General features: G+C 54.4%; 13 protein-coding genes across 13 annotated transcripts; 6 read left to right on the forward strand and 7 right to left on the reverse strand.

Annotated features, from left to right (window-relative positions):
- Window positions 1–164: 164 nt before the first annotated feature.
- Window positions 165–2,500, reverse strand: BO80DRAFT_500468 (uncharacterized protein). Its single transcript, XM_025724239.1, has 4 exons — window positions 1,466–2,500; window positions 1,042–1,390; window positions 474–992; window positions 165–414 (listed from the first exon to the last, which is right to left on the reverse strand). Exons 1-4 carry the CDS (start codon window positions 2,179–2,181, stop codon window positions 307–309), a joined length of 1,692 nt encoding a protein of 563 aa, XP_025577468.1. The 5' UTR covers window positions 2,182–2,500; the 3' UTR covers window positions 165–306.
- Window positions 2,501–2,732: 232 nt separating this feature from the next.
- On the forward strand, window positions 2,733–3,556 carry BO80DRAFT_462882 (GFA family protein; the record flags this gene model as incomplete). The annotated part of the gene is made up of 2 exons (XM_025722547.1): window positions 2,733–3,062; window positions 3,108–3,556. The coding sequence occupies 2 exons, from the start codon at window positions 2,733–2,735 to the stop codon at window positions 3,201–3,203; spliced, it is 426 nt and encodes a 141-aa protein (XP_025577469.1). The 3' UTR covers window positions 3,204–3,556.
- Window positions 3,557–4,567: 1,011 nt separating this feature from the next.
- BO80DRAFT_402008 (glycosyltransferase family 31 protein) lies at window positions 4,568–6,498 on the forward strand. Its single transcript, XM_025717591.1, has 2 exons — window positions 4,568–5,962; window positions 6,014–6,498. The coding sequence occupies exons 1-2, from the start codon at window positions 4,883–4,885 to the stop codon at window positions 6,374–6,376; spliced, it is 1,443 nt and encodes a 480-aa protein (XP_025577470.1). The 5' UTR covers window positions 4,568–4,882; the 3' UTR covers window positions 6,377–6,498.
- Window positions 6,499–6,823: 325 nt separating this feature from the next.
- On the forward strand, window positions 6,824–9,130 carry BO80DRAFT_376988 (putative copper amine oxidase). Its single transcript, XM_025716678.1, has 4 exons — window positions 6,824–7,190; window positions 7,240–7,816; window positions 7,866–8,836; window positions 8,886–9,130. Exons 1-4 carry the CDS (start codon window positions 6,859–6,861, stop codon window positions 9,019–9,021), a joined length of 2,016 nt encoding a protein of 671 aa, XP_025577471.1. The 5' UTR covers window positions 6,824–6,858; the 3' UTR covers window positions 9,022–9,130.
- Window positions 9,131–9,315: 185 nt separating this feature from the next.
- BO80DRAFT_402014 (transcription factor domain-containing protein) lies at window positions 9,316–11,795 on the forward strand. Its single transcript, XM_025717592.1, has 4 exons — window positions 9,316–9,491; window positions 9,536–9,688; window positions 9,743–10,451; window positions 10,498–11,795. Exons 1-4 carry the CDS (start codon window positions 9,406–9,408, stop codon window positions 11,776–11,778), a joined length of 2,229 nt encoding a protein of 742 aa, XP_025577472.1. The 5' UTR covers window positions 9,316–9,405; the 3' UTR covers window positions 11,779–11,795.
- A 1,372-nt stretch (window positions 11,796–13,167) lies between these two features.
- On the reverse strand, window positions 13,168–14,369 carry BO80DRAFT_432935 (uncharacterized protein; the record flags this gene model as incomplete). The annotated part of the gene is made up of 2 exons (XM_025720805.1): window positions 13,168–13,619; window positions 13,676–14,369. 2 exons carry the CDS (start codon window positions 14,367–14,369, stop codon window positions 13,168–13,170), a joined length of 1,146 nt encoding a protein of 381 aa, XP_025577473.1.
- A 754-nt stretch (window positions 14,370–15,123) lies between these two features.
- BO80DRAFT_462886 (uncharacterized protein) lies at window positions 15,124–16,096 on the reverse strand (the record flags this gene model as incomplete). Its single annotated transcript, XM_025722548.1, has 4 exons — window positions 15,124–15,346; window positions 15,397–15,474; window positions 15,541–15,816; window positions 15,870–16,096. The coding sequence occupies 4 exons, from the start codon at window positions 16,094–16,096 to the stop codon at window positions 15,124–15,126; spliced, it is 804 nt and encodes a 267-aa protein (XP_025577474.1).
- Window positions 16,097–16,879: 783 nt separating this feature from the next.
- BO80DRAFT_14409 (uncharacterized protein) lies at window positions 16,880–18,145 on the forward strand. Its single transcript, XM_025713723.1, has one exon. The coding sequence runs from the start codon at window positions 17,006–17,008 to the stop codon at window positions 18,098–18,100; it is 1,095 nt and encodes a 364-aa protein (XP_025577475.1). The 5' UTR covers window positions 16,880–17,005; the 3' UTR covers window positions 18,101–18,145.
- Window positions 18,146–18,791: 646 nt separating this feature from the next.
- BO80DRAFT_350099 (lysophospholipase family protein) lies at window positions 18,792–20,711 on the reverse strand (the record flags this gene model as incomplete). The annotated part of the gene is made up of 1 exon (XM_025715529.1): window positions 18,792–20,711. One exon carries the CDS (start codon window positions 20,709–20,711, stop codon window positions 18,792–18,794), a length of 1,920 nt encoding a protein of 639 aa, XP_025577476.1.
- A 179-nt stretch (window positions 20,712–20,890) lies between these two features.
- On the reverse strand, window positions 20,891–21,524 carry BO80DRAFT_14448 (uncharacterized protein). Its single transcript, XM_025713730.1, has one exon. The coding sequence runs from the start codon at window positions 21,480–21,482 to the stop codon at window positions 20,931–20,933; it is 552 nt and encodes a 183-aa protein (XP_025577477.1). The 5' UTR covers window positions 21,483–21,524; the 3' UTR covers window positions 20,891–20,930.
- A 19-nt stretch (window positions 21,525–21,543) lies between these two features.
- Window positions 21,544–22,484, forward strand: BO80DRAFT_423129 (uncharacterized protein). Its single transcript, XM_025718968.1, has 3 exons — window positions 21,544–21,849; window positions 21,918–22,032; window positions 22,086–22,484. The coding sequence occupies exons 1-3, from the start codon at window positions 21,747–21,749 to the stop codon at window positions 22,114–22,116; spliced, it is 249 nt and encodes an 82-aa protein (XP_025577478.1). The 5' UTR covers window positions 21,544–21,746; the 3' UTR covers window positions 22,117–22,484.
- Window positions 22,115–24,694, reverse strand: BO80DRAFT_377000 (LipA and NB-ARC domain protein). The gene is made up of 5 exons (XM_025716679.1): window positions 24,540–24,694; window positions 24,244–24,487; window positions 24,129–24,191; window positions 23,769–24,080; window positions 22,115–23,717 (listed from the first exon to the last, which is right to left on the reverse strand). Exons 1-5 carry the CDS (start codon window positions 24,608–24,610, stop codon window positions 22,206–22,208), a joined length of 2,202 nt encoding a protein of 733 aa, XP_025577479.1. The 5' UTR covers window positions 24,611–24,694; the 3' UTR covers window positions 22,115–22,205.
- Window positions 24,695–25,115: 421 nt separating this feature from the next.
- Window positions 25,116–26,121, reverse strand: BO80DRAFT_442838 (NAD(P)-binding protein; the record flags this gene model as incomplete). Its single annotated transcript, XM_025721297.1, has 4 exons — window positions 25,116–25,384; window positions 25,435–25,474; window positions 25,521–25,631; window positions 25,687–26,121. The coding sequence occupies 4 exons, from the start codon at window positions 26,119–26,121 to the stop codon at window positions 25,116–25,118; spliced, it is 855 nt and encodes a 284-aa protein (XP_025577480.1).
- Window positions 26,122–26,591: the final 470 nt, after the last annotated feature.

Here is a 26,591-nt window from a genome sequence, read left to right on the forward strand (position 1 = left end):
CAAGACAAACCATCGATCTGCTGGATGGTCAGTGATTCTGGTTTTCCTTGCCCCACACGTTCGTCGCATTTAACGTTTAATCTCCCCTTGGTGTTGGCGCGATATCGGGGAATAGCTGTTCTGGAGGCATGCTCTTTCATAGATTGATAAATAGAAAGTTATGTGTAGACATTTATTATAGCCAAGCAGATATATACAACGCTACCAAATCACCACGGATAATGCGCTCAAGAACAAGTAACCGAAAGATCGCCATGTAGATAGTATAGTGTATGAATCCAACTCGACCGCACCGCATCACTATACTCAATACCGTTGCTGCTGACCCTCGAGATTCCAGCCCGCAGTCAACCGTTGCGCTTGAGCCATCTCTTCTTCTGTCGGCATGTTGACGACCATGAGGTAAAGAACTTTCTGCGCGAATGTCAGTATCATCACCCGTCAATGCAAGTTGAGGGAGCAGAGATACGTACCGCACTGAATAGCTTGCTCAGGCTGAGACCCCCTGCACCTGCACCTGTCCCTGCACGAAAGTTGGTTTGTTGGTATTGTTGTTGCGGTTGCTGATATGGCTGTTGCTGGTAGTGTTGTTGCTCATATTGCTGCTGATAGTGCTGCTGTCCGCGTTCATCATAGTACCCCGAATTAGCACCCCTGGCTTGCTGGCATTGCTGTTCGCGTTCTCCATAAGGCCTCGGAGAATCCCCATACGGTGCGTGTGGATTCCCACGGTTGGTGGCGTTTCGTTGTCTATGATCACTAACCGCCTGGGTGGCCAGACTGACCAGCCCGAGAAGACCACCACCTCCGATTCCTCGATCCATGCCCATGCCGCCCAGGCCGCCCCCGCGGCCAAAGCCACGGCCCTGCTGATTTCCTCCCAGAATGCCTCCAGATAACCCGTTGTGCATGGGATGCGTCGGATCACCGTACTTGGAAAGGAATTTCGGTTTTCCAGCTTGGTTGAGATAGCTTGTCGGGTTCTCGGCGTACTGTTGCCAGATCAGCGAAGGAATCTTGAAGGAATAAGGATATACTTACAAACTTTGCTTGCGCCCTCCGATCGTTGTAATCATCGATAAAGTCCTTGCCGCGCCCCAGCTTCTTCTTGAAACCCTTCTCCTCGTCCTTTGTGGCCGTGGCGAGAAAGTCGAGATCCGGGAAGATGAGTTGGGCGGTCTGCATGGATTCCATTCCGTTGGTCACCCCGTTCGAAGTCTGGAATTTGTGGGACATTTTGCCCTGGCTGTCCATCGTGTTTTGGATGGTGGTGTTAATGTCGAGGTTGGTGCGGGCGCTGGAAGACGTCGGGTCCCATGTCATGACGAGGCAGTAGAGGCCGCGAGGACGGAAGAATTCGTCGTTGAGTCTGTCGAGAGCTTTGTTTTGTCTGCAACTCAACCCTGGTCAATACAGTTCATTGCTGGTGTAGCAGAACAACAAGTAAGAAAGGCGGGAGATTTACCGATAGCGGCCCTGGGTCTCAATCGCCACCGTCGTCGCAACCATAATCGCCGTCGAAATTGCAGTGGAGATTAGCGACGGCAACGGTGCAGCTGCAAGGGACGCCAAATTCAGCGCGTTGATCCATGGATTCGCCAGAATGGCTTCGTTGAACGTCTCGATGAAATCCAACCAGGTCTCTTGGTCCACCCTCATGTTTTGCAACTCTGGGGCGTACGCGCGGACAAACCCGCGCGACTTGTCTTTGGGACGGCGCTGGGGAATTGCAACGGGATAAGTGAGTCGGGGTCCCGGATACATGCTGTCTGGCAATGTCTCCGGGGGCGGCCGGCGTTGGAGAAAGGCGGCAAGAACTTTGTCCGGGTTGGCGACTCCACTTTTGCTTTTGCGAGGCTTCGTCTTTTCGACTATGGCATCTTGGGCTTCATCGAGTTGCCATGTGCGCTCGACTCCCTGGTCCACGGTGGGGCCTTCTGCTCTCGTTCCGTCCTGCTCCTCGGGAGATGCCGCGTATGGAGGGGGAGATCGAGCGGGAGACCGAGGCGGAGACTGAGAGGGGGAGACCGATAGCTCTTGGGGTTGCTGTTGCTGCTGCTGCTCGAGTTCTCGCTCTTTTCTGGCTGCCTTCTTCGCCTTTCTATATCCGTGGACTTCGGATGCGAGGCCAATACTCGAGGTGACCCCGTGGATCAGTTTTCCAACGGGACCTTGTGACATGTTGGTAAAATGTAGGTTAAAGATTATCAGAAGTCCTGTGAGGGAGTTGAGGAATGGGAATCAAATTGATCCATAGATCTGACTGCCTTTTGTACTGATGCCCCGAGAAAGCAGCTCAGCAGCGCAACGATTTCCTAATTAGGCAAGGAGTTCGGAGCGGCTGGCGGAACATGCTGATTGGTGGAGGCTGATGCCTGGACGCCTAACCTCATGGCCCGGGACACTAAGCCTTGTAGAGGAACCAGAGCAGCCAAGAGAGCTTGATTAACTTGAAGTTGTCAGATCGACAGCGTCCGTGGCGCAGCATGGTTATCCGGGCGGGAAGCCAGCAGACCCTGAAACCTGGAAGGATCCTCCTCGTACGGAGAAGTCCGTACCACAAAGAGGATACGAGAAGGCTGATGTCATGTGACTATGAGTCACGAATGCTGCAGTAGCCTAATAGGCCCCGACGCGACTGCAAGGCTGAGATTCATGTTCATAAGAGCCCCAAATCTCTCAAGGACCTTGTGCGCAAAGATCGAACCCCCCATCACGCCAACACCACCATCATGTCGGGATACAATCCCCAGCCACCCCCCACCAATGAGAGCAGCGTCCACAAGGCCAACTGCCACTGTGGCGCAGTGCGGTTCACCGTGACCCTTTCCCCACCCTTGCACGAGTATCCAGTCATGAACTGCAACTGCTCGATCTGCTCCCGAAACGGATACCTGCTCGTGTATCCTGATACTAAGGACTTTGTCCTCGAGAGGGGCGAAGATGTGTTGAAAGATCACCGCTTCAACAGCCGGCAGGTCCGGCATCGTTTTTGCGGACAGTGCGGGAGCAGCTGCTTTGTCCAGCTTCCAGATCCCGATCCTCCTTTTGTTTGTGTTAATGTGAGTTGATTGTTGTGGCTAGACGATCCACGCTAAGAAGGTTAGGTCCGTATGTTTGAGGGGATTGATGTCGACAAACTGAAGATTAGAAAGGAAGATGGGCGGTCGTGGAAGGGTGAATATAAGCCGGAATTCAATTGATGGGATTCAGACAGTGGTTATGATTTCTTAGGTGGAAAAGCCTCGTTTGTGAACACAAATTGTACTATTATCTATCCTGTGCTGTGGCTTTACTGTTCAGCCCCTCAGTACCTGTCAAGTGGGGCTGGGACGAGAATTTCATCTCAATGGAACAAACTTCATGTGGACAAGTTTACTGGATTTCTTCCATAAAGTGAGAGGAAAAAGTGCTGTCTTCTGGATCTCCAAGCTCAATCTTGGCTGAGTGTGCCCTGTTACTCCACTTGACCCTGCAATATATATTCACGGGTGAGCCACCAGGTTCCGACAGCCCTGCAGAGTGCAAGCACCAGGGGCTACCTGCTAAATTTAACAACCCCCCAAACTCTATCGGAACATTCTTACCAGTCACCCGGTTCAGAGAGATAAGGTGTTTGTCCAGCCCGAACTGTTGCTGCAGCCGAGAGAGCTGCGGGTTGAATTGATGCCTGAGGCCGCAATTTGACCGGATGTGGACACCTGCGCTTTCCACCCTCAAACAATAGTGCTGCATTCTGTGACGGCATCTGGGCTTTCGGAGTCCACCGCGATCTAGAACTGCCTTTTCCTTGTTATCTATCTACAGTGTGAAGGATTAAGGGGTGGTCTTCTTGGCAAGTCGTGCCTGAATGGATCCACTGCGATAGGCTCGATGGTATCAGCCTACCCCTGTCTGGAGCCATCCACTAGCAGGGACAGGGTTGGATGCACCCACCGTGCACGTCAGGGTCACACGGGGTTGCACTGTTGTCCCTTGTTCCCTGTCAGTTGCCACGGTGGTGTCACGGTGGTTCGGGAAGGCAGTCCCGTCGCCGTGGGGCTGATGGAGGTGTCATGAAGGAGATACGGTATCAATCGGCAGATTGAGAGAAAAGAAACCGTGCTGGGCGAATACCACCCTGACCGCGGCGTCACCAGAGTTTTCAGGCGGGCTCCGACGGTGCCGTCATGCTGGTCGAGTAATCTTACGCTGGGAGGCATCCGCATGTCTGATTGGCTGCTGCTCACCGGCAGATGGTGTGGTGGGGCCATGGCTACCAATCAACGAGCCGCAGCGGGGCGCCATGCTTTGGCTGGGTGCCAATGGATGGATCCTGGATGATGCCATCACCGTCCATGGATTACTGCGTCACTCTGCAAAGTCGGATGCCTCACGAGCATGACGGTCGATCAGGGAGAAAATCAAAGACATCATCATTGACAAGACAGTGACTGAGGGTAGCACCCTTGGATTTGGTCAAGAAGGGAAGGTCTGTGAAAAAGCCAGGTGCCAAGACCCAGCCCTATTATTACCTTTTATATTACGCAGCCGGGTCATTTGCGGACGCGCGGACTGATAGGCAACACCAGGGTCTTTAGTTGCTCTCTAGCCCTCCACCATTAGATTGCATGCCCGTCGTCTTTCCATCCTCTTTTTCAACGGTTCAACTATTAAATCCCCCCCTGTGCTGCCCTGGGTGGCTCCGTCTCCTCTGACGCCTTTTTTGGTCCTCGATGGTCCCCATGCGTCACGATTACCTTCCCTCGATCGTCTCCTGCCACGCGGGCTGAGTCTAGAGCTGCTATGCCGACCCGAGTCCGTCATCACTGACCCGGTCTTTTATCACAGCCCACACCCCCTTCGATCCCGCATCATTATCTGCCCGCCCGCATTCCACACGATGGGCCGGGAACCTGCCCACCGCCGGCGTCCCTACCTGGCGATGCCGTCGCGCAAAGTGACCAACATCCTCGCCTTGATTCTATTTATCGTCGTCGCCACCACCGTCTTCAAAATCGAGCTGGGCTCGCCTTTCGACCCCTCGTCGCTGTATCACCACCACTCAGGTAAAGGCGAACCCGATTTCTGGGACTGGGAAACGACCAGCCGTTTCCCCCGCGTGCAGAACCCCATTCTGGCCGACGACCAGCTCTGCGACTCGTTCCCCTCCTATCTGCTGTCCCGCATCCAGGTGGTTTTGAAAATCGGCGCCTCCGAGCCGGCGGATCGCGTCGACGCGCAAATCTCCAGTGTGACCCGCTGCATTCCCAACCTCATTATTGTCTCCGATCGCGAGTCGCAAATCAACGGCCATCGCGTTCATGACATCCTGGCCGCCCTTCCAGAGTCCTTTCGCGCCAATACGTCCGACTTTGATGCCTACGATGCGCTTCAGCGGGGCGATGACCGATACGTGGCGGCGCCGCAGGGATGGCGGCTCGATCGCTTCAAGTTCCTCCCCATGGTGGAGCGCGCACATGACATCAACCCCACGGCGGACTGGTTTGTCTTTCTGGAATCCGATACCTACATGGTGTGGGATAATATGTTCCGGTTACTGGACCAGTTGGACCCGCACGTTCCCTTGTACCTGGGCTCGCCGTCTCCCGGAAGGCGACTGAACGAGGAGGAGGTCTCTTATTTCGCCTACGGGGGCTCCGGATTTGTCCTCTCCACCGCCGCCATGAAGAAACTGGTGTCCCGAGAAGTCGGGGCCCATGGGGAGTACATTCAACCCCCACTGAGCCAGCAGTACGAGGATCTCGTGAAAGCGGACTGCTGTGGCGACTCGATTCTCGGCTGGGCGTTACTCGAGAAAGGCGTGAAGCTGTCGGGGTACTGGCCCATGTTCAATCCCCATCCTCTCCACGGCATTCCCTTTCACGAGGCACATTGGTGCCAGCCGGTGATCAGTATGCACAAGACCTTGTTGTCGGATATGACTGGGTTGATGCGATGGGAGAATCAACGGGATCGCACTGTAAGTACTGTAGTTGCCCCTTGATATCAGCGACTGACAATTCTCTCCTAGCGCCCTCTGCTGTACGCCGACTTGTTCGAGTACCTGAAGCTGGGAAGTGTGGATTACATGCCTGACTGGGACAACGGGGACTGGGGCGGTTGGCAGGAACCTCCCGAATCGCCGGCACATGGCTCCTTCGAGGCCTGCGAGACGGGGTGCCATAACCATGCCGAGTGTCTCAGTTTCACCTATGACTCGTCGGGACACTGCGTCTTTGTCCGGACCATGCGGCTGGGCGCGAAGAAGACCCTGGGCGATTCGAGCGTGCGGTTGTCCTCAGGATGGGATCTGGACAAGATTCAGCGCTGGCGAGCGTCTCACCGGTGTGAGAAGGCGCAGTGGGTGAAGCCCAGCACGAAGCGCATCTTTTAGACGAGTGACGGTGATTTGCTGATGGCGTTCGGACGGGAAGGGTCTCATGTTCTGACGAATGTACATTACGATAGATGCTTCGGATCATGCCATACTAATAATAATAGATAATTCAATGCTGGCTGCATATCGGATTACACAGCTGTATTTGCAATAATAATAACACTGAGGTCACACTGAATCTGGCGATCGAAGGATTGCTTATCGACAGGCGATAGCGCTATCGGATGGTGACCGCCAGACTTATCGGCCGCGGGCGCCAATCGAACCTGGCCAGCCACGGACTCGTTCCGCCATTGGCCGCCCTTGGCCGCCCGCACCTGTCATTCCGCGCATTCCGACATTCCGAGCCCAACAGCCAGGCCCAAAGAGGCAAGTCATACGCCGCGGCCCATACAAATGCGTCGAGCTTCCCCCGCATAATCCAGCGCTCCCTCTCTTTCTCCTCCTCATTCACTCCCCATTCGTCTTGTTCTCTCCCCATGGCTCCCCACCCTCTTGCTATCCTCTCCGAGGAGGAGACCAACCTAGCCCGCGATGTCGTTCTCGCGGCGCACCCCAACACTGTCATTGACTTCCGTGAGATCTACTTGTCAGAGCCGCCCAAGGCACAGCTACTCGAGTTCCTCGCCCTGGAGCACTCGGGCCGTCTGAGCCCGACCACGCCTCGTCCTCATCGTCTTGCATTGTGCCAGTACGACGTTATCGGCAGCGATCACATCCCGTCATTTGAGGAGTCGATTGTCGATGTAGGAACACGCCGGCGTGTCCAGCATCGTGTGGTCGGAAAGCAGCACCACGCCTCTTTGACTTTGTACGTATGTCGTCTATTGATCCCTTAGGAGAAGGCTAACTCGTCTTAGGAGTGAATTCGATACCCTTGTCGAGCGTTGCTTTGCCTCCCCCCTCTTCCAACAAGCTCTCGCCGACTTCGACCTCCCCGAAGGCTTCGAGGTGGTCATCGAGCCGTGGCCATATGGTGGATTGGACTACGTGGATGAGAAGCGTCGGTACTTCCAGGGTCTGTGCTTCGCCACGGACAAGCGCAAGAATAACCCCGATGCCAACTTCTACTCCTACCCGCTGCCCATCATCCCGGTGATGGATGCGCTCACCCAGGAGATCATCCGAGTGGATCGTCCGGCAACCGGTGGTAAGGGCGATGGCCTGACGGAGCAGACATTCAAGCGGGACATCATTGGCCACTGCAAGGACTCAGACTATGTGCCCGAGCTGCTGCCCGGGGGCACTCGCAAGGACCTGAAGCCGTTGAACGTGGTGCAGCCGGAAGGCCCGTCCTTCCGGATTACGAATGAGTCGCTGGTTGAGTGGCAGAAATGGCGCTTCCGCGTGGCCTTCAACCCCCGCGAGGGTGCCACGATCCACGATGTCTGGTATGACGGTCGCAGTGTGCTTCACCGGTTGAGTATCAGTGAGATGGTGAGATTGCCTTCTCTTCCCGGTGCAGAATCATAGCTAACTGGCATAGACTGTGCCTTATGCCGATCCTCGACCCCCGTTCCATCGCAAGCAGGCCTTCGATTTCGGTGACGGCGGTGGTGGCAACATGGCCAACAATCTCTCGATTGGATGCGACTGCTTGGGAGTCATCAAATACTTCGATGCTGTGATGACCGGACCCGATGGCTCGGCCAAGAAGATGCCCAACGCCATCTGCTTGCACGAGCAGGACAACGGCATTGGCTGGAAGCACTCCAACTGGCGCACCGGCCGCGCCGTGGTGACCCGCCACCGGGAGCTGGTGGTGCAGTTTATCATTACCCTGGCCAACTACGAGTACATCTTCGCCTACAAGTTCGACCAAGCGGGTGGCATCACCGTGGAGTCTCGTGCCACGGGTATCCTGAACGTGGTGAACATCGACCCCGGCAAGGTCAGCGAGTACGGCAACGTCGTCAGCGGAGGCGTTCTGGCCCAGAACCACCAGCACATTTTCTGTGTGCGCATCGACCCGGCCATTGATGGGACCCGCAACTCGGTGCAGATTGAGGAGTCGCACCCAGTGCCCATGAACGCCATGACCAACCCCAACGGCAACTTCTACAAGGTCACCACGGAGACCGTGGAGCGCGCGGGCTACTTTGATGCGGCTCCGGAGCTCAACCGAACCGTCAAGATGGTCAACCCTCATAAGACGAACCCGATCAGCCAGAAGCCGGTGGGATACAAATTCATTCCGCTCGCGACGCAGCGCCTCCTCGCCGACCCGAACTCGATTCAAGCGAGGCGGGCGCAGTTCGCGCAGCATCACGTGTGGGTGACCAAGTACCGCGATGGGGAGCTGTATGCGGGCGGCCGCTACACCCTGCAGAGTCAGGAAGAGATCGAAGGTGTGGCGGATGCCGTGAAGCGCGGTGACTCGGTGGCCGACACGGATGTGGTGGTTTGGAGCACCTTTGGCATTACTCACAACCCCCGGGTGGAGGATTGGCCTGTGATGTAAGTTTCCTCTTCCGCTTTCAGAATGCAGCACTAACAGAGATGTCAGGCCGGTGGAAATTTTCCAATTGATGATCCGGCCCGCGGATTTTTTCACGGCCAACCCCTCGTTGGATGTGCCGTCGGACAAGAATGTTTCGTCGCGGGTGGTGGGATCCGACTGCTGCCGACCGGCGCACATCTAGATGGGGTATGGGACATGATTTACGAATGGACTGTATATATAGTTAGTTACATAGTACTACCGGGTGGGACCGGTTCTTGCATTAGTGGCATTGGCGATTGCTGCCCCACAAATCAATTTGTTTTCCTTAGTTATCAGCCTTATAAGACACGGCCGGGATGAGGATGTAGTCCGAGGCATGGGCCTGCTCCAATCAGCGGATGCAGCGAGATCCGCCCCGCCGACCTCGGATTGCTCGGAATGCCACTTAAAAATTCGCCTCCCTCCGTCTCCTTTCCGAACCCCGAGGTCAGTGACCTGATACCCTCGGAATCACTGCTATTGTCCTAGTGGAGTGCCCACGCACGGCTGCATTTTATTCGAGTGAGTGTGACTCGCTTAAACGATGGAGAGTGAGACATCCAAGCGAGGCAGCAACACGCCGGAACCATCTCGGACCAAGAAGCGCGCCAAATATACCCAGGTCGCTTGGTGCGTCAGTCCGCCCGCTGCCTGGCCCCTAGCTAACGGGACAGCAATGAGTGTAAGCGACGGAAGCTGAAATGCAGCGGCGAGCCCGTGTGCTCGCGGTGTGCCCGAGACCATGTGCGCTGCGTGTACACCCCTAATGCTCATGCGGTGGCCAACACGGCGTCGCCTGCGGTGGAAGACCCCGTGAAAGATGACAGGTATACCGTCCACGATTGATGTCTCCCTGTTTGTATTGACACCGCTGCCACTAGACTGTCCAGCCGATTGCAGACCGTCGACCAGCAAATTGAGACCCTCCAACGAGAAATGCGCGCCATGGCCGCTCGTCTCCGGCAATTGGAATCGACATCCGTGACTACGCCTGCTAACCATACCAGCATCCATACCACCATGTCGACCATCTCGTCTACTTCCGCCAACGTAGGTCTCCAGCGGATCCTGAACCGTCCCAAATCCCCCACCTACGTCGGTCCGACCAGTGCGGAGTTCGGACTCACCGCGCGACAGAAGCCCTCGGACAGCGACGGGGATGTGGCCGAGTCCAACTCCTCGGCACCCCCGAGTCCAGCCCCTGACCCGGAAGCCGAGGCCTTGCCCGGTGACTCTCTTCGCTGTCTGGGGTTGACCGAAACGCTCCGACTCGTGACGGTCTACGAACATACCGTGGGTCTGATCTATCCATGCGTGGACCTGGACAGTGTCCGCGCGTACGTGGTCGAGTACTTTCGGGAGGACGGCGATGGTCCGAATGCCACCACTCCTAGTACGGAGGATCAGGACTGGTTCTTTGCGCGGGATGCCGAGGTGCTGAAGATTATCGTCGCGACGGCCTTGTTAGCGGAATCGCACGGTCGCAGCGAACGAGCGGCGTGGTTGGCAGATAGCGTGGAAGACAAGTTTGCGACCCGGTACAAGCTGCCGGAGGTGGACATGAAGGAGTTGCTTATTTTGACTCTGGTGGTGCGTGCTCTGCTTCTCTGCATTGGGCTTCCCCTAACCGATCTAGTCGATCTTCCATTCCTACCGCGATGACGAGGTGATAGCATGGCGGACCATCGGTTCCGCAGTCCGGGGAGCAGTCCAGCTCGGCCTGCACTGTCAGGAGACATGGCTGAAAACGGGAGGCGTGTTCCCGGGCGAGTTGCATCGCACCTGGGCCAGCCGGCTATTCTGGTGCATCTACGTGCTGGACCGGAAGTGGTCGTTTGGGACGGGCCTACCCTTTGCCATCCAGGACTCGGACATGGACACCAACCTGCCCGAGCCAGGGACCGCCACGCCCTACTTGACCTGCATGATCTCGTACGCACGCCTCAGCTCGAAGATCTGGGGGTTGGTGGTCGGCTGGCGCACCCGTCCTCGAGCAGCCACAGCCGACTACTGTGCGTACCTCGACTTCCAGGTGCAGCAATGGATCCAATCCATCCCGCCCGAGCTGCGGTTCGATCCGTCGCAGCGATCCTCCACCGGTTCCAACCCGCACGCCGACAGCATGATGATGCTACAGGTCCTGCTAGCGCTACAAGCCAACCAGCTCCGCATCCTGGTCTACCGACAATACCTCTTCAGCACGGAGAGCATCGAAGAAAGCGTTCCGAGTGCATCGATTGCCGTCGAAACCGCCAAAAGCACCGTGCACATGCTCGACTTCTTCAGCCGCGTCTCCGACATCTACTTCCAACGCCCCGAACCATTCAACTACTTCCTCATCTCCGCGCTGGCCGCCCTCTTCCTCGCCGTCCTCCACTCCCCATCCCGATTCAGCCAAGTCTGTCGTCCGGAATTCTACAACGCCGTCGACATGGTCCGTCGATCCTCTACCCAAGCCCGCACCTCCCGGCGCCTCCAAAAGATTATCCGCAGTCTGAAACTCATCCGACTCAACCTGGGCAGTAAATCCCCTCGACTACCCAATCAAACCCTTCACCAACGTCCTGATCACCCCAAACGACCACCACCCACCGCTGACGCAGACTACGCCATGTCCTTTACCCCGATGGAATCTCCCTACCCGCCGCAGCCGCAACAACTATCAACCCTCCCGACGGCACCGCACTCCGCCCTCTGGTCCTTCACCACCCCGGCTGGGCCTGGCCCGGTCGATCAAAATAGCTGCGAGGATCTGACCAGTTTCTTTGAAATGGCCGGCGGATTCTACTTTGATCCGCGCACGCAGGCCGAAGTGGCGGAGGGGGTGGTGCCGGAGACGGGGACGGATGGGGCGGGGATTGAGGCGTTGAATGCGGAGGATGAGGCGTTGACGAGGGTGATGGCGGGGTTGCTATGACAGGGGATTGAAGCGACCGAATCAATCTAGTTCGTCTAGCTATTAAGGAAGATATTTCTTCAACCAGGCTGTTCAGACTATCCACGCTGGGTGACGCGCCAATATGTAGGAAACGAATAGCTATACAATGTCATCTGCATGTGTGGCCGCATTGCCCTATCTGTGGTGACCGACCCTGTAGATTCCACACCGACAACTCCCGAACAGCTCTCCGCGCATAAACTGGTGGTTATGATATGGTGCATACCACAATGCCTTAATGCACGCTATGCGTGCCTGATCCCGTTCTTCCAAGACCAGCTCAGAGAAACACCGTAGATCACGACCCAGGACCCGTTCCATGAGGATGAAGACCACATATCCACTGGGAAGAAGGCCATCGTCCCGGCTTAGGGGAAGATGGGGGAGTCAATCACTCACTGTACCTTGATTTTAACAATAGCGTCTTGCCCAGGAGAGGGTCCGGCAAGCTGAGTAGCCTTGCAGACGCCTGTGGCCTCTTCTATCATCCCATGTTCGAAACTCTCATGAGTACGGATCTTTTCTTTAGCGATAGGGCCTAACTTCCATTGGGTGGATGTAGAGGTCTTGGCTAGCGTCACTGGCACTTCGAAATCTTCGACCCAGTCGAAACAGTCAGGATTCATGTCTGTTCTCCCGGCACAGGGTGGTCAGGAGAAGGTGTTGAAAAAGGTGAGATTAGAATAATGCTTCACGAGTTGATGCACCGGTTGGACGATTCAGAGGGGAGGAGGGGATAAAGGGATCTTTATATCAATTTAGAATACCCTGCTCCGGCGGTTCCCTACGCGTTCTGATTGGTTCCATAAGTATGACAGCTGAAGGTACTAGGAGGCACAAAGAAGGACATGAGATAGTCAGCGACAGGAATACCCACTGTGAATTGTGAAGGAGATAGTAGAGAGGGTAGGTGCCTGGACGGGTGCCTAGGCTGGTCTTGGCACGGCTATGGAATTTCCCGAGTCTTCTTCGTTTTTAGTTACGATACTCATCTGGCCAATCAACGGCCACGGTTTAGGCTTGGCAAGTTACAGCATGCTATAATTTGCTGTCCTCTGTATTGCAACTACATGACGCGAGGCAGGTAGTCCTCAGATAGGGCAACTTGACATGGCAATCTCATTGAGAGCAATCGAAACTGGTAAACCATCGAAACAAACAATCAACACAGAACCTGTCATCCCACTTGGTTGAAAAGAGAGGATGACAATCATTCTGGACAGTTCAGCAACCCGAACATCCGTGGCAGGTTGAATGGCACGGATCATTCCCTCATGTACCTCCAAAGCTTAGCTTTCCCGTCCATGTAGCCAATACACGAAAACCTTTTGAACCAGATCTCCCCTAGCATTATAGTCTCCTCTCATTTCATTTCGATGTCTTTTTGGGACCGGCTGCTGATCCAGCAGGAGGCTTCGGACGACGGACGACCGTCATTTGGTCTGCATAGGTTGATTTGTTGCCAGTGTGTTTGTTGTCGGTAGACTTGTTGCTGGCTGATGTGTTGTCGGTTGTCTTTTTCTTTTTGGACCTTTTCGGGATCCGCACCCAGGCCTCAAGTGGCTCTTTCTCCATGCCACCCAGTGACCAGCCACCTTTCTTTGGAACTTGAGATGTAATCTTAAACAGGTACAGCATGCACTCTCGCACCGAAACTGTGAAGTTGTCCATGTCAGACGTGGCATCAAATCGGATTGCATCGGAGTAGAAAAGTGTCCATTTTCCCTGGACCTTTTCCCTGCGAAGAAAGACGGTCTCCCTGTAATTGGTCATAAAGGCATATTTGAGATCAGCCGCCCACATGTCTCTGGCTATCTGCCCTGAAAGATAAACATTGTTATCATCCAGTGCCCCAGCGTAACAGAGGCACACTTACCAACAAACCGACGTAATCGAGTCTCCGTCTGTGCGTCACCCTGGATGGCTCCCTGAATCCAGCGACCTGGAAAAGAACGCCAAGGATGTTTGGCTTCCCCGAGCGCGCGGGCCTCATGGCTTTCATCAATGATGGCATAGTCGGGAATGGACCTTTTGGGCTTCTTGCGATCTTGATCCTCTCCTTCGGCGTCTCCAGTGTTGTCGTCTTGGCCCATGGTCTCATCATCTCTAGTTACGTCGTCCGCGGATTCATCGTCCGAGGAATCGGGGAGCATCCATTTCAGGTGATCCTTCACCGCATGCCAATCTCCAAAGCGGAGCTGGAACCCAAGCTTTGTTGCTATGCCACTCATGGGGTTGAGCACATGCGCGATATATCTTCCGCTAGTAGAGATCTCTGCGCCACAGCGAAAATGCTCGCTATGGTAGAGATCATTTGGCTTGAGTCTATCAAGGACAGGTTCCTTGTCCCACTTAATCTCGTTGAAAACCGTTCGGACCTCTTTCTGAAAGTTGGCCCAGTGGCAAAGCTCCCCAAGGAACACGATGCCGTGTAGACTATTGCCTGAAGACCGAGGACCCTCATCGCCCGTGATGTAAGGGAAAGCGTCTTTAGTCACATCACGGGCTGTCTGTTGCGGCTCTGGTAGAGTATCTGTGGGGTTCTTGTCCTCGTTATCCTTCGGAGACATCCTGTCGAGTCTATGTAACACTCAGTTAGCTGGATGCAAAGAGAACAAAGGGCATCAAGAAATGTTATGTAGCAGGGGATCGTAGAGGATTGGAAAGGATGGTTTTCGTACGAGAGGGACGCGAGGGTTATATAGTTTTTGGGGGCCCCTGAAGCAGCTTTAAGAAAGTTGTCGTCGGGTGGGTAAGATCTCTTCTGCCTGAACGCAGCCTCCACCAGTGAGGAAATATCATGCCAGACGAGAGTGTAGAATCGAGCCAAGTCATATTCTGTCCGTCTACTTGAACCCGCTACGTTATTATGCCGAGGCGTTATGGTCCGACACGAACGAATTTAGACCGGTGTATCAGCTGTACAAGATCTCGTATGTACTTTGCACAGAATGGACTGCCAGTGTGCAAAAATACGCACCAACAAGATGTATTGAATCTAGGCCCAATCACATCTCTCTACTGCCAAAGAACCAAGAATGGAGGAAGATAGTATGTCCCAAGCCAGAAATCTCAGCTACACGTATTGTTATATCATCGAGACCGCAATATCAGGATAACAGCCTGTCATCGCATATCTCAGCTGCTTAGAAGGGAGCCTATCCAGACTACAACGGAGGATATAGTGTTAATCACAGCTGTGACAAAATTATGGAGACAGCATACATAACAGCGTAGCATTCAGATTCGAGACTGGAACGTAAAAAGAAGGAATACATGTATGATTCAATAGAAAATAGACGGAGTACCAGTCCCCCATGCGCTCTACTGTGTGACTCTACGCATCAACATAGCCAACATTTCTTCCCTGTCATAGAATGTCCACCCTCCCTTGCGTTCAGGCGGTATCATTGGATCATCGTCAACATGATCATACGCGGGCCGTGATGCTTTTCCATGCAGATCCCACGCGGACAGCTCGTAGAGAGGATCCGTTCCCATGCCTTTGATCTCAAGATCCTCGGCATCTTCAAGGTCGAGAATATAACTGGGTAGGTTAGTTCAAATACCATAAGGGTACAGGATCTTCAGACCAACCATTTCCGAGCAGCGTTATCCCACATGATATTCTCCCTGCGAGGATCCCAATGATCAAATCCGTGCCGGTGAAACTCCCTATTCGCGACATCAGTAAATCCTTCCAGGCAACCGTACAGATGAGCGTAAGGATCTATCACATACCACAATGCTTTCAAAAACGCAATCCGTACTTCATCTCGTTCCTCCAAAGACAACTCATGGAAGCATCCCAGATCCCGACCGGGCAGCCTTTCCATTAAGATAAATACAATATATCCACCGGGAATATAAAGATCATCACCCTGGACACAATGAGCTCTGCCAATAAAGGCCGGTGTAGATGAGCAGTGCACATCCGTTAGCTTTGCCAGGTTATCCATCTCTCTGATTGCTTCCATGCTTATGGCATCAACAGTGGGATCATCCCAAGGCGATAGCCTGTTACTGGAGTCATTCCCCTACCCTCTGCACTCTGGAGTCAATCAGCTTACTGTAGTTTGACCTTCGCAATGGCTTCTTGCCCCGGAGAGGGCCCTTCAATCTGGATGGCGCTGCAAACACCCGTGGCCTCCCGGATAGTCCCGTACTCGTAGTCCTCATGGACGCGTACCTTTACCTTCGTTATACGGCCCATCTGCCATCGAGTAGGGGTAGAGGTCTTGGCGAGCTTCACCGGTAATTCAAAATCCGCCACCCAGTCGAAATATTCAGACTCCATTGTCTCATTCAGTAAGATTGAAGAGCTCAGAGACCTCGCGCAGACAGGGTTAGGGTACGGAATTTTTTTTTATTTATTTATTTATTTTTTTTTTTTTCTTTAAAAAAAAAAGATGGAATATAGATGGGGTTCACGAGCCGCTGCACCGGGTGGGACGATTTCAGAGGGGAGGAGGGGGTGAAGGGATCTTTATATCGACCTAGAATACCCTGCTCCGCAGTCTCCCTACGCGTTCTGCTCTATTTTGTTTCGTCGAAGTCACGTCGCAGATGCGGTTTATAAGTAGCTGAAGGAACTAAGAGGCACCGAGGCAGAGGTGGAGGGGGGTTGGGTGTACAATAGACAGGCTAGGAAGGATGTAGAGGCTGACAAGAAACAGTCAACGACAAGACACCGGACTGAGGAAATAGTAGTGGAGGAAGAGGTATAGCCTCCGTGAGATTTGCAAGAGACTGAAACAGCAAGGGACGGTGGGTGCCTGGACAGGTGCCTGGGCGGGTCTTGGCGTGGCTATGGCATTTCCTGAGCCTTCTTCTCTTTTGAGTTGCTATAATACAGATAGATCTTGGTTGTCGATTCTCTCACAAGTCATGGTCATGATTGACCACAATACAATGGTCACCGCTACAGCCACACTCTTTTCCTTGCCCAGTGAAGTGCAAAAAAGGCTCACGTGCCTGGTTGAGCTCATCGTGCTGATGCATCGTCTCGGTCTAGAGATCAAAGCGCATGCATAACTGCGATTCCCTTCCTTATATCGACTCCCAGTGCTTTCACACAATATGTACAGAGGTATAATAGAGTCCATGAGCGTAGAACTGAGTACAGGGGCATATAACCCAACACCACATACAAACAACCGCCACATCTCGAGGTCCACATCTTCTCCAATGTCAAGAAGACATCAACATGGCCGACCCCTTCACAGACGACTACAACACCCTCCACAACATCCCCAAACCCGCTCTCCCATACATCCCCGGGTTCGAATTCACCATCACCGAACATACCCCCCCAAACCACCGAGTCATCAAAAAATACCTGCTCACTCGCGAAGAAGCCTTCCAGCGAGAGAACACAGATGTCCTAACCCGCTGTTTCAACAAGAGCCCCCTACCCGGCCACACCGGATCTCATACCCTGCGTCTCAAAATCCGCAAACAAATTCGAGTCAGTGACGGAAAATCCTCCCAAATCGTCCTCGTGGAAGTTATATCAAACCAGCTACCCGAGACCATGCCTACGACCCTCGTAGCCAAGTTATACGACCCACTCTACTGGGACCACTACCAAGACAGCGTGGACCCCTTCATCTACATCGACAAAGAATACGCCACGGAGACAGCAGCATACCAACATCTCCATCGTCAACTCCACGAACATGGAGAAACCACCACCCACATCCCCCACTTCTACGGCTCGTACACCACAGACATCACACACCCAGATACTACTCCTCCCCGCAACCGCCCCGTCCGGCTCATCCTCCTTGAACACATCAGCGGCTTACCAATGGACACCCTCAACCCGCACACCCTCTCCCAAGCAACCCGGAAAATCATCCTCGAACAGATCATCACCGTGGAATCCCATATCTACAAACTAGGCGTGGATCACTTCGACACCTACCCCCGGAACATCCTCATCCAACACCACCCACACCCATCCCCCTCATCACCACCATCACCATCACCAGAAAAAAACATCCAAATCACCCTCCTCGACTTCGGACACGCCAAAATCGGCCGCTCCCCCAACCCGGAAATCATTCCCGAGAGTGACTTCCTGGGCGGAACATACATCAGTCCGATTCTACGATGGACCACGAACGGCAGGCGCGAGCCAATGGATAGTTATCACGAGTGGGTGGATTGGGATTGGAATGATTGGATTTTTGAGGTTTATGGGGCGGATGTTGGGGGGATTACGGAGGAGATGTATCAGTGGTTGCCGTACACTATGGAGGAGATGATTGTGGGGAGGTTGGGGAAGGGTAGGGTTTAGTTGGTTCTTCGTTTTCTTTGCTTGGTTTTGGGGGTTGTGTTGTTGGTTTTGTTGATTTATTTTTTTGGGGAGGGAGGAGAAGGGGGGGGGGGGGGGGTTCTGGATCTTGGGGTAGGGGGGTTGCGTAGCCTTATTCGAGTAGGGTTGTTAATATTTTGTTGGTCTGATGGAGGCGGCTATGTGGCATAGCCGCATGTAAGCATGATGGTCTCTGCGAATATATCAATCATACTACTCTATAAGTGATCAGCCCGACATATGATGAGCGGGAAATATCATCAATTATCATAGCCGGAATAACAAATAATACTTGTCAAGAATAGCTCGAGCTAGATGACTCAATGACATTAATCCATGTCTATTCTATGACATGTGCTAACGAATTTCGAACTGCACAGAAGCTTGACAATAAATGGCAGGTCTCAGGTAGCAGTTTTGCCTCGTGTAGAATTATCTCACTCATGTGCTTGTATCCCTGATAGGATGTACACTGAATTTTACTTAGGAACACTAAGCTATATTCTTTTGGAGCTACTGACCGGAGGATATCTGATTAATAAAAACTCCGTACAAGACCTTCACTGCAACAATAGATGAAGAAATGTCTCATCATTCATCACGCTCTATGCTCTAATTAATATGGTCAAGAAACATGCGACATTTACAACAGTATCGGTATCAAACATGCACTCTACACAGACATAAACACCGCCACGGCAGCCGCGATCAGAATGACCGAGTAATCCACGGCGCTCTTCATTCCCGCACTGGAGGCAATCAGGATGCTGGGCGCATAAGTAGACGGGTCCGTGCTGTTCGTCGTGCCGTTCCAGCAGTAATCATTGAAGCAAGTGGTGCAGATGCTGGGCAGCGACGTGTTGGTGCGGTAGGTCGAGCGCTGCAGAATGGCGCAGGCGACGCAGGACGGGAAGTTCGAGTCCACAGTGCCGTTGGCGCGGGTGACCACGTTCCAGCCGTTGGTGATCACCGAGTCACGCTCCTCGTCGCTGTAGGTCAGCTTGAAGGTCGAGAAGTTCGAGTCGTAGGTGTAGGGCGAGTTGGGCAGGTAGATGACCAACGGCGCCTGGCCGGAGATGTTCTTGGGATCGCAGCCGAAGAAGGTCGGGCGGCTGTTCAGACCGAGGTTGACAAAGGTGTTCTGGTCCGGAATGGCCGGGAACGCGGTGCCGTTGGCCACGCTGGGCTCGAGACTGCGCTCGTAGGTGGCCACGAGGGAGGTACCGTTGGGCCAGTAGTAGTCGGTATCGGCGGAGGAGTCAATGGCAAAGATGACGTCCACGGCACGCTCGGGCTGGATAAGCGGGTGGAGAGGGATGTTCTCGCCATCCTCACCACCGTCAACTACGTCCAAGTTCTTGGTGGTCGCGTAGGCTTCGCTGCTGTCACGGTAACCCGAGAACGGGTTGGGCGAGTAGATGGCGATGTCGTCGTTGCGCTCGCCGAGATCCTCGAGGATGTCGGTAAAGGCCTCCTTCAGGATAGTAGGGATGCTGGTGCTGTTGATGTCGAGGAGGAACTCGTTGAAGAGAGTGGAGGAAGAGCCCATGATGAAACCAGCGTTATCGAAGCCGCGCACGCAGCTATAGTTCTCGGCGACGGTGCCGTTCTCGAACCGCGAACCCAGGTACTCCAGCGGGGCGAAGGCGTAGACACTAGGGTCGAAAGAGCCGAACTCCCAGGGGTTGACCTCGTAGACCGTGGAATTGGTCTCGACAATGACCTCACCCGGGTTACGGCCATCGGCAACGACAAGCGGCATCGGGTACTGACCGTTCTTGAAGTCATCCATCAGGGCGATGGAGGACCAGGTGTAGCTCGGGCCACCCTGGTCGTCCGAGGCATTGACCAGCTGGTAGGACAGCGCACGGCCCCAGTAGTCGGTAAAGGATGTGTTGAATCCGGCATTGGCCTTTCCGTCCACCTCCTCGGTAATATCCTTCCAGTATTCCACCGTGCTGACAATCTGAATGTGGTCGAAGTTGGGTCCCTCGAGCAGGGACTTGTCGAATCGCCAGACCTTCTCGCTGGCCTGCAGCTCACCGATAGTGCTGAAGTTGTTGACAAACATCGATCCGACCAGCCAGCTACCTCCACTCAGTCCAGCGACATAGGTGGCCGACTGCAGCAGACCGCCGAGCTGGCCGGCGTTGGTGGTGTTCTCCGTGCGGCTGTCAAACGCCTTCAGACCCCCGGCACCGTTGGTGAGCGCGCGATAACCACCACCAGATGCAGCGATGGCAATGTTGGGAATATTCGAGATATTGCTGGAGTGCTCATTGATGTAGGAGGTGGTATCGAAACCGGTGAGGTTGAGCCGGCTGAGGAGATCCTTCATGGGCGTCAAGGTCGCATTGCGACGGACCTTGAGCCACTCGGTCTCGTTGGTGGAGATCCCCGAGGCATCACGGATGCTGGGACGCGTAGAAGGACAGGTCACATTGGCGGGAGTGTAGCCATCGGGGGAATTGGGCAGAGCGCGAACGATCAAGTCAGCGGCGACGGAGGCGATTTCAGCCTCGGCCTTCTCGACCGGGATGGAAGCGGCACTGGCAAGGCCAGCCGTGGCTGCGGCGAGCAAAGGCAGCTTCATGATCGGCAGGGACGACGATCGGACTGGAGTCGGGGAGGACGAAGGCACCGGCAGGATGGGGAAAAAGATCGAACAGGTTCGTTCCCTTATATCATCGGGGACAGCCACATCCGCGGACCGTCCGGAAGGGCTTGGGTAGCTTGGCAAATCCACCCGTTCCACCAGCAGGGATTTGCACAAATACAGTCAGCGGGTTTGAGCCGGAGTTCGGCAAGAATGTTAGGGTCGCGCATGTTTGGGGAACCCTTGATAGGCCCAAGGCAGGGTGGGAAAGCCCCTTAGTGTGATTCGGGGTCCCTGGAACGCGAAGCAGCCCATCACGGTGCAGGATCGGCTAGGCAGCAGGATTGCCCCTGCGCCACGTCCTCGGAGGGTTTCTTGGGGGCCAACAAGGCTGACCTGAATTTTGGGCACAGAGTTTGGTCGGACCCGCGTGGTGGGCGAGGATTTAGATTTATCCCCGCGGCTGGTGCTGCTGCGGCTGCTGATGACATCTATCGTGTCGGCATGTGCCGCTGCTGGGTGAGACAGCACCATGTGCATCGCATGGTCCTGGAGTGCCGTCACTGCGGTGAAACAATAGTCTGCGAGGAGACATGTTGACAGATCATCGCGAAGGGAGCGCAAAGGAGAAAGACAGCCGAGGAAGGGATACGAATACGACGTGGCTAGTGCGTCACGTGATGTGGTTAATGCGCTGACGTAAGCGCAGTCAGCTGACATCATCTCGATGTCATGGCACGTGATGGCCTCGGCTGCCCAAACAGGCATTCCGGCTTGGGATGAACTTGGATGCACAATGCCAGATGCCAATGCATATGATGCACATCTCCTTCACTCGGGCCCACCTGAGCTGCCAGGGACCTCCCGATTGCAGTCAATCTGGCTGTCGTCATGACATCACAACGACGACGGCTAAGTCTATCACTAAGCACCACAGCATATATATAGCTGCCATTTCTTCCAGTGAAGAAACCAGTTCCATATCTAACAATAATTTATTTTGAAGAAAGATTTTTATCAACATCACTCAACATGGATAAGCTCTCTGGTTTGGCCAACAAGCTCGGTGGAGGCAACAAGTCCAACGACCAGGGTTCCGGCGGCTCCGGTGGTCAGGAGGACTACCTAGACAAGGGTGGGTGCCCCATTCTCCGGCCGCTAGCTGGCGGGTGCGTCAAATGGACGGAATCTGATCTCATATAGGCCTCGACTCTATCGAAAGCAAGTACGGTGGGGGCAAGATTGATCCTCAGAAGATGCGCTCCACCAACGAGAAGATTACCGATAGTGCCCGCACCCGGTTTGAGGGTGCCACTGGGTAGGCTGCCTCTTGGTCTCTATTCCGATACGGAGCTAATTTTAGGCTTATAGACACAAGGTGCCGGATAAGATTTCCAACTAGACGCTTCCCGTTCCGTGATGGTATGGATATGTGGTGGAGCCGGGATAAATATTATATGCTATGCAATGACGATAATGATAACAATCAAATCACATCCGTTGAAATGACGACAACAAACTCTGTAGTCCTGTACTCCGCTGCGGTGTCAAATATCGCGTGTTCATTCGACACAACTGCAGCATCGTTTGCACCTCTTGTGGCACCACCGTCTGACCTTGTTGGTACGAGGCCACTAACCGCTCGTAGTACCCCTGCGCTTCCACATAGTTCCTCCCCTCCATGTACATCTTGGCCAGCATGTTCAGCGTGGACTGCACCTCGGGACACCCCGCCCCCATGCGACTCTCCGCCCAGTTGAGATACCGGACCAGCCACGGAGTCGCCAGATCCGTGTTCGATTGGTGGTGGGGGGCCCAGATCCCTCCGAGGCGCCCTTGCGTCGCGTACATCACCCCCATCAGGGCTACGATGTTCATGGTTTCGGGATGGTCGGGACCAAGGTACTCCTCCGCACTAGCCAGCGCGCGACGGAAAGTTTCCGAAGCCGTCGTGGTGCCGTCGGGGTCCAGCATCTGAACCCCCCCTTGCAGTCGTAGGCCACGGATGCTCAGGGGATGGCGGGGTCCAAGGAGTTCGGTCAGTTCGCGGGAGATCTGTGCGACCACCTGCACCAGTTGGTCGAATTCCGGGTTAAACCGCATCACCACCAATTCTTTGGTGTCGTTGGATCGGCATGACAGCATCTGTTCGGCCGTGTCGAGGATGGATGAGTACACCCGGATGTGGTTGGGCCCCAACAACTGGCGCAGACGCTCGGTAACCTTTTCCGATGCCTGCACGGCCTCCTGCCGCCGTTCCAGAACGTTGTACGCAGCAGCCAAGCGACGACGGGTTGCCAAGGTATCGAGGGCGTCTTCTCCGATGGTCATTTGCTGGCGAGCAAGGACGTTTGCGCATACGGACTCGGCTTCCTGGCCTTTACCCTGATGGCAGAGGATCTCGCCAATGAGACTCTCTGCCTTCATCGCCAGAGGATGTCGCTTGTCGAACACCCGCTGGCTGTTGGAAGCAACCCATTGTGCCCACTCGTATGCTTTGGAGAAATAGCCGGATTCAAGGTCGATTTCCGCCAGATTGTAGCCGATCTCCAGGGTGCTGTGGTGGTCGGCCCCGAGCGATCGCAGATGTTCCTGGAAGATGGCATACTCTAACCTCCGCGCCTCGTCCCATCGCCAGTTATTCTTATGCTCCGCTGCTTGGATCGATCGGGCATCGCTGTCGACGGCGGTGTAAAGAACACCGATCACTCGCTTGGTCGTGGGCTGGGGCGTGACCGGTGCCGGGTACGGGATGCTGCTATTCACTGGTAGGCGCGGGGGCAAGGGAGGCGCCGGGTGGGAGGACGTGGACGGCTGCGGGATGTATCCTTGATCAGCGATAAGGACCTGGTCAGCAATTTGCTTGATGTTGCCCTTGATTAACTTGTACATCGGGCCCCGGCTGCCGACTTTGCACATCTGGGAATGGTCGGCATCCAGCTTCAACCGCGTCTCCCGCTGTCCGGGGAGTCCAAGCACGGCCGATTCTTCATCCACCACTAACTGAGGGCCTGGTCAGTAATAAGTTGGGTACCGAGACCTCGCCAGGCTTACATGGCTCACGGATGCCGGTCCGGCACCGCCCAAGAAGACCTCTTTGCCTTCCACGAAGCTCACCACTCGATAATCTTCCAACTGGTGTGAAAACCGGCTTGTCATCTGCCGAGTGAATAGCGAATTGTGCTCCAGACAATCGAGCAGATCGTTACTGGCATGTCCCTTGGCAACAAACCGTGCCACTTTCGCTGCTATCTTGCCCAGCTCGACCCCTTTGGTGCCCCGGTGCGGACAGCCAAAGAATACCAGGCCACAAGTGTTGTTGCGAATAGACGTGTACTTGGGGTCTTCATGCGCATTCAGCAGGGCCTTTCCGCCTTCATTAGTCTGAGCTCCTCGTCAGTAGCAAGCACATACCTGTTTGATAACCAAGCCACCTAGACTATGTCCAATGAAGATGATCTTGGGCGGTCGCACATTCTGTAAAGCGTCAGGAAGCGTCCCGGCCGACCGCCCCTATGACAGGCCATACCAATTGTGGACTCCGCTCCAGGTCCAGTAGATTCAGCAACGTATTCGCATGATCCTTGACACTGGCTGTCGACATGCTCTGGGGATTCGTGATGGTGGAATTATACCCGTAAACAAAAATGCGGGCCTGGGGGATATCCTGAGGCAGATAGTCCCGCGGCCAGAAGATCCCATTCTCGTGCCGCCATGTTTCGAAAGGGTGGTCGCTTTTGCCTCGCGGATTCAAACCATGTACGAAGACCACACTGCGACATTTAGCACTGTGCCCGGCTGGACGCGTCGCTGAGAAGGACTCACTCGACTTTTGGCTGCTCCGGGGTGTAAACCTCTTCTAGGAACGGAAACTCGTGTCGGGAGGTGTCCTCCATTCCTCTTATAGGGGGCGCTCTACTCTATTCTGATAGCTGCAAGTATGCGACGATTTCACCCAGACCTCTTCAGGGAGATGAGAGCATCCACACCCACCGCAGAACAGGTGGGCAGGCCCCTCATTTGATGGAAAGCGACCCCTGGGGGACTCGCAACCCCTATCCAATCGGTTATTCCTACTCCAAGACGTTTGAATACGATGCCGATAACGTGAGCACTCAGCCCGTTCCTGAAAGTAGTCAAGCCCCGCGAAGTGAGGCGCTGGTCATTCGAGTACACTCTTGCCTCCCTTCCCGATAGGCCAGGAAATACGAGATGGCACGCGAACACCCTGCAGCTTATGCTTGGCTCGAGCAGAACCCTTGCCTCACTTCATTTGTTATCGTATATTATGTCGTAAAGTTTTGCATATGTACATATGCTCCCAAGGCTGTCGTAGCGTATAGTCGAGCACCGGCCATGCGATCTGCCAAGTCCACACTGAGCCATCCTACTCATCCGCAACTACCAAGCACCAACGATGCCAGCAATGGGAATATCAATGCCAGTCGTGTATGAACTGCTATCGCTCAGCAGATACACGTAAGCACCCCCCAATTCCCGTGGATCGGCCAAACGAGGCATACCACCGTAGTTTTCCATTTTCGCATCCCAGTCAGGGGAGTTCTCAATGTAGTATGTCATCGCGGTGCGGACAAACCCCGGAGAGATACTGTTCACGCGGATACCGTATTTGCTCCACTCCATCGCCAAGGTGTGGCACATGTTCCGGACTAGAAGAAACCTGTCAGCCTTGCGCCCGGTTGGAAGGACAACCACTTACCTGCGGCTTTTGTAGCTCCATAAGGCGCGGAAGGGGCAGCCTAAATTTATTAACACTGATCACTCCCATAGCATAGAAGCACTCACCCGATTGGGACGATAAGATGTCATGCTGGCAGTCATAACAATTGACCCCTTGATACCAAGCTCCATGAACTTCCGAGCGACGATCTGCGCGCAGAAATATGCACCGAAAACCTGCAGCCATAAGCACCTGCACAGTGCAGCAAGCGACATTTTCCGCATTACTCACATTAAGGTTGAACATGCGCTCCAACTCGGGGCGCTCAAATTTAAGCGCGGGTTGATGTTTGGTCATACCCGCATTGGCAACTAGACCGTCAATCCTTCCACTCTCCTCCACGATCTGGTTGATTGCCTTCTCGATACTCTCCTCTGAGGTGACATCTGTATGGATATATCGAAAATTCGGGAAGCGAGTCTGCAGAGCAATGGTGTCCTCGCCCGGCTCCATCAGGTCGAGCGAGTAGACGAATGTGGCGGAGTTGGCGAGACATACTTCGGCGATGCCTAGGCCAATGCCTCGGTTGGCGCCTGTGATGGCAATGACCTTTTCGGCTAAAGTGATTTGCCAGCTAAAGTTCGAGGAAGGCATAGTGTTCAAGAAGGGCGTCGATGCGCCCGTCTTGGCCTCGGCGGCAGCCGTATTTGTAGAGGTTGGAGACATTGTCAGATGTGTAGGTTGGTAGACCGAGCGACTTGATGGGTTGTCGAATTGGGCAGGGAATCCTTTCACTTAAAACCTCACGCGATCGCGTATGTTCGGCTCGAGGTAGTTGTCTCGCGAAGCTTGACGTCACATGGAACCGCCCCTCATTTTATTTGCAACGTGGGTACTATATAAAGGGCCCTTCCCCGCGATCGGAGATCGGCCAGTTCTGGAGACGTTGCCGCCTCGGCTCGAGGCACCCTGGAGTGAACAACACATCAACCGTCGGAAGGATGTTCAACCCTGGTCCTTAACCTAGCAACCACCCCTGTGAAGCCCAATGACATGGCATGATATTAGTGGAACATGGGTGGGCTAATCGTTGCTGGGTGGGTGTTGTCGGGATGTGCGCCCGCACAACAGCCGGCATTGTTATATGGGGCCCAAAATGCGAGAGGTTAGTGTCGTTCTTTCATTTCTCCAGAATG

This window comes from Aspergillus ibericus (genome assembly GCF_003184845.1).
Source record: "Aspergillus ibericus CBS 121593 unplaced genomic scaffold BO80scaffold_10, whole genome shotgun sequence".
NCBI lineage: Eukaryota > Fungi > Ascomycota > Eurotiomycetes > Eurotiales > Aspergillaceae > Aspergillus > Aspergillus ibericus.

Excerpts from the sequence above, each read along its gene's own strand:
- BO80DRAFT_500468 (XM_025724239.1), bottom strand. The coding sequence starts at position 2,181 with ATGTCACAAGGTCCCGTTGGAAAACTGATCCACGGGGTCACCTCGAGT. Across the intron at positions 1,391-1,465 it reads GAGACCCAGGGCCGCTATCG|ACAAAACAAAGCTCTCGACA; the intron begins GTAAATCTCCCG and ends GTTGAGTTGCAG. Across the intron at positions 993-1,041 it reads GGAGGGCGCAAGCAAAGTTT|TACGCCGAGAACCCGACAAG; the intron begins GTAAGTATATCC and ends ATCTGGCAACAG.
- BO80DRAFT_402008 (XM_025717591.1), top strand. The coding sequence starts at position 4,883 with ATGGGCCGGGAACCTGCCCACCGCCGGCGTCCCTACCTGGCGATGCCG. Across the intron at positions 5,963-6,013 it reads AGAATCAACGGGATCGCACT|CGCCCTCTGCTGTACGCCGA; the intron begins GTAAGTACTGTA and ends ATTCTCTCCTAG.
- BO80DRAFT_376988 (XM_025716678.1), top strand. The coding sequence starts at position 6,859 with ATGGCTCCCCACCCTCTTGCTATCCTCTCCGAGGAGGAGACCAACCTA. Across the intron at positions 7,817-7,865 it reads GGTTGAGTATCAGTGAGATG|ACTGTGCCTTATGCCGATCC; the intron begins GTGAGATTGCCT and ends TAACTGGCATAG. Across the intron at positions 8,837-8,885 it reads GTGGAGGATTGGCCTGTGAT|GCCGGTGGAAATTTTCCAAT; the intron begins GTAAGTTTCCTC and ends CAGAGATGTCAG.
- BO80DRAFT_402014 (XM_025717592.1), top strand. The coding sequence starts at position 9,406 with ATGGAGAGTGAGACATCCAAGCGAGGCAGCAACACGCCGGAACCATCT. Across the intron at positions 9,689-9,742 it reads GACCCCGTGAAAGATGACAG|ACTGTCCAGCCGATTGCAGA; the intron begins GTATACCGTCCA and ends CGCTGCCACTAG. Across the intron at positions 10,452-10,497 it reads TGCTTATTTTGACTCTGGTG|TCGATCTTCCATTCCTACCG; the intron begins GTGCGTGCTCTG and ends TAACCGATCTAG.
- BO80DRAFT_14409 (XM_025713723.1), top strand. The coding sequence starts at position 17,006 with ATGGCCGACCCCTTCACAGACGACTACAACACCCTCCACAACATCCCC.
- BO80DRAFT_14448 (XM_025713730.1), bottom strand. The coding sequence starts at position 21,482 with ATGCCTGTTTGGGCAGCCGAGGCCATCACGTGCCATGACATCGAGATG.
- BO80DRAFT_423129 (XM_025718968.1), top strand. The coding sequence starts at position 21,747 with ATGGATAAGCTCTCTGGTTTGGCCAACAAGCTCGGTGGAGGCAACAAG. Across the intron at positions 21,850-21,917 it reads GGAGGACTACCTAGACAAGG|GCCTCGACTCTATCGAAAGC; the intron begins GTGGGTGCCCCA and ends GATCTCATATAG. Across the intron at positions 22,033-22,085 it reads CGGTTTGAGGGTGCCACTGG|ACACAAGGTGCCGGATAAGA; the intron begins GTAGGCTGCCTC and ends TTAGGCTTATAG.
- BO80DRAFT_377000 (XM_025716679.1), bottom strand. The coding sequence starts at position 24,610 with ATGGAGGACACCTCCCGACACGAGTTTCCGTTCCTAGAAGAGGTTTAC. Across the intron at positions 24,488-24,539 it reads CCGGAGCAGCCAAAAGTCGA|TGTGGTCTTCGTACATGGTT; the intron begins GTGAGTCCTTCT and ends TAAATGTCGCAG. Across the intron at positions 23,718-23,768 it reads GACCGGCATCCGTGAGCCAT|TTAGTGGTGGATGAAGAATC; the intron begins GTAAGCCTGGCG and ends CCAGGCCCTCAG.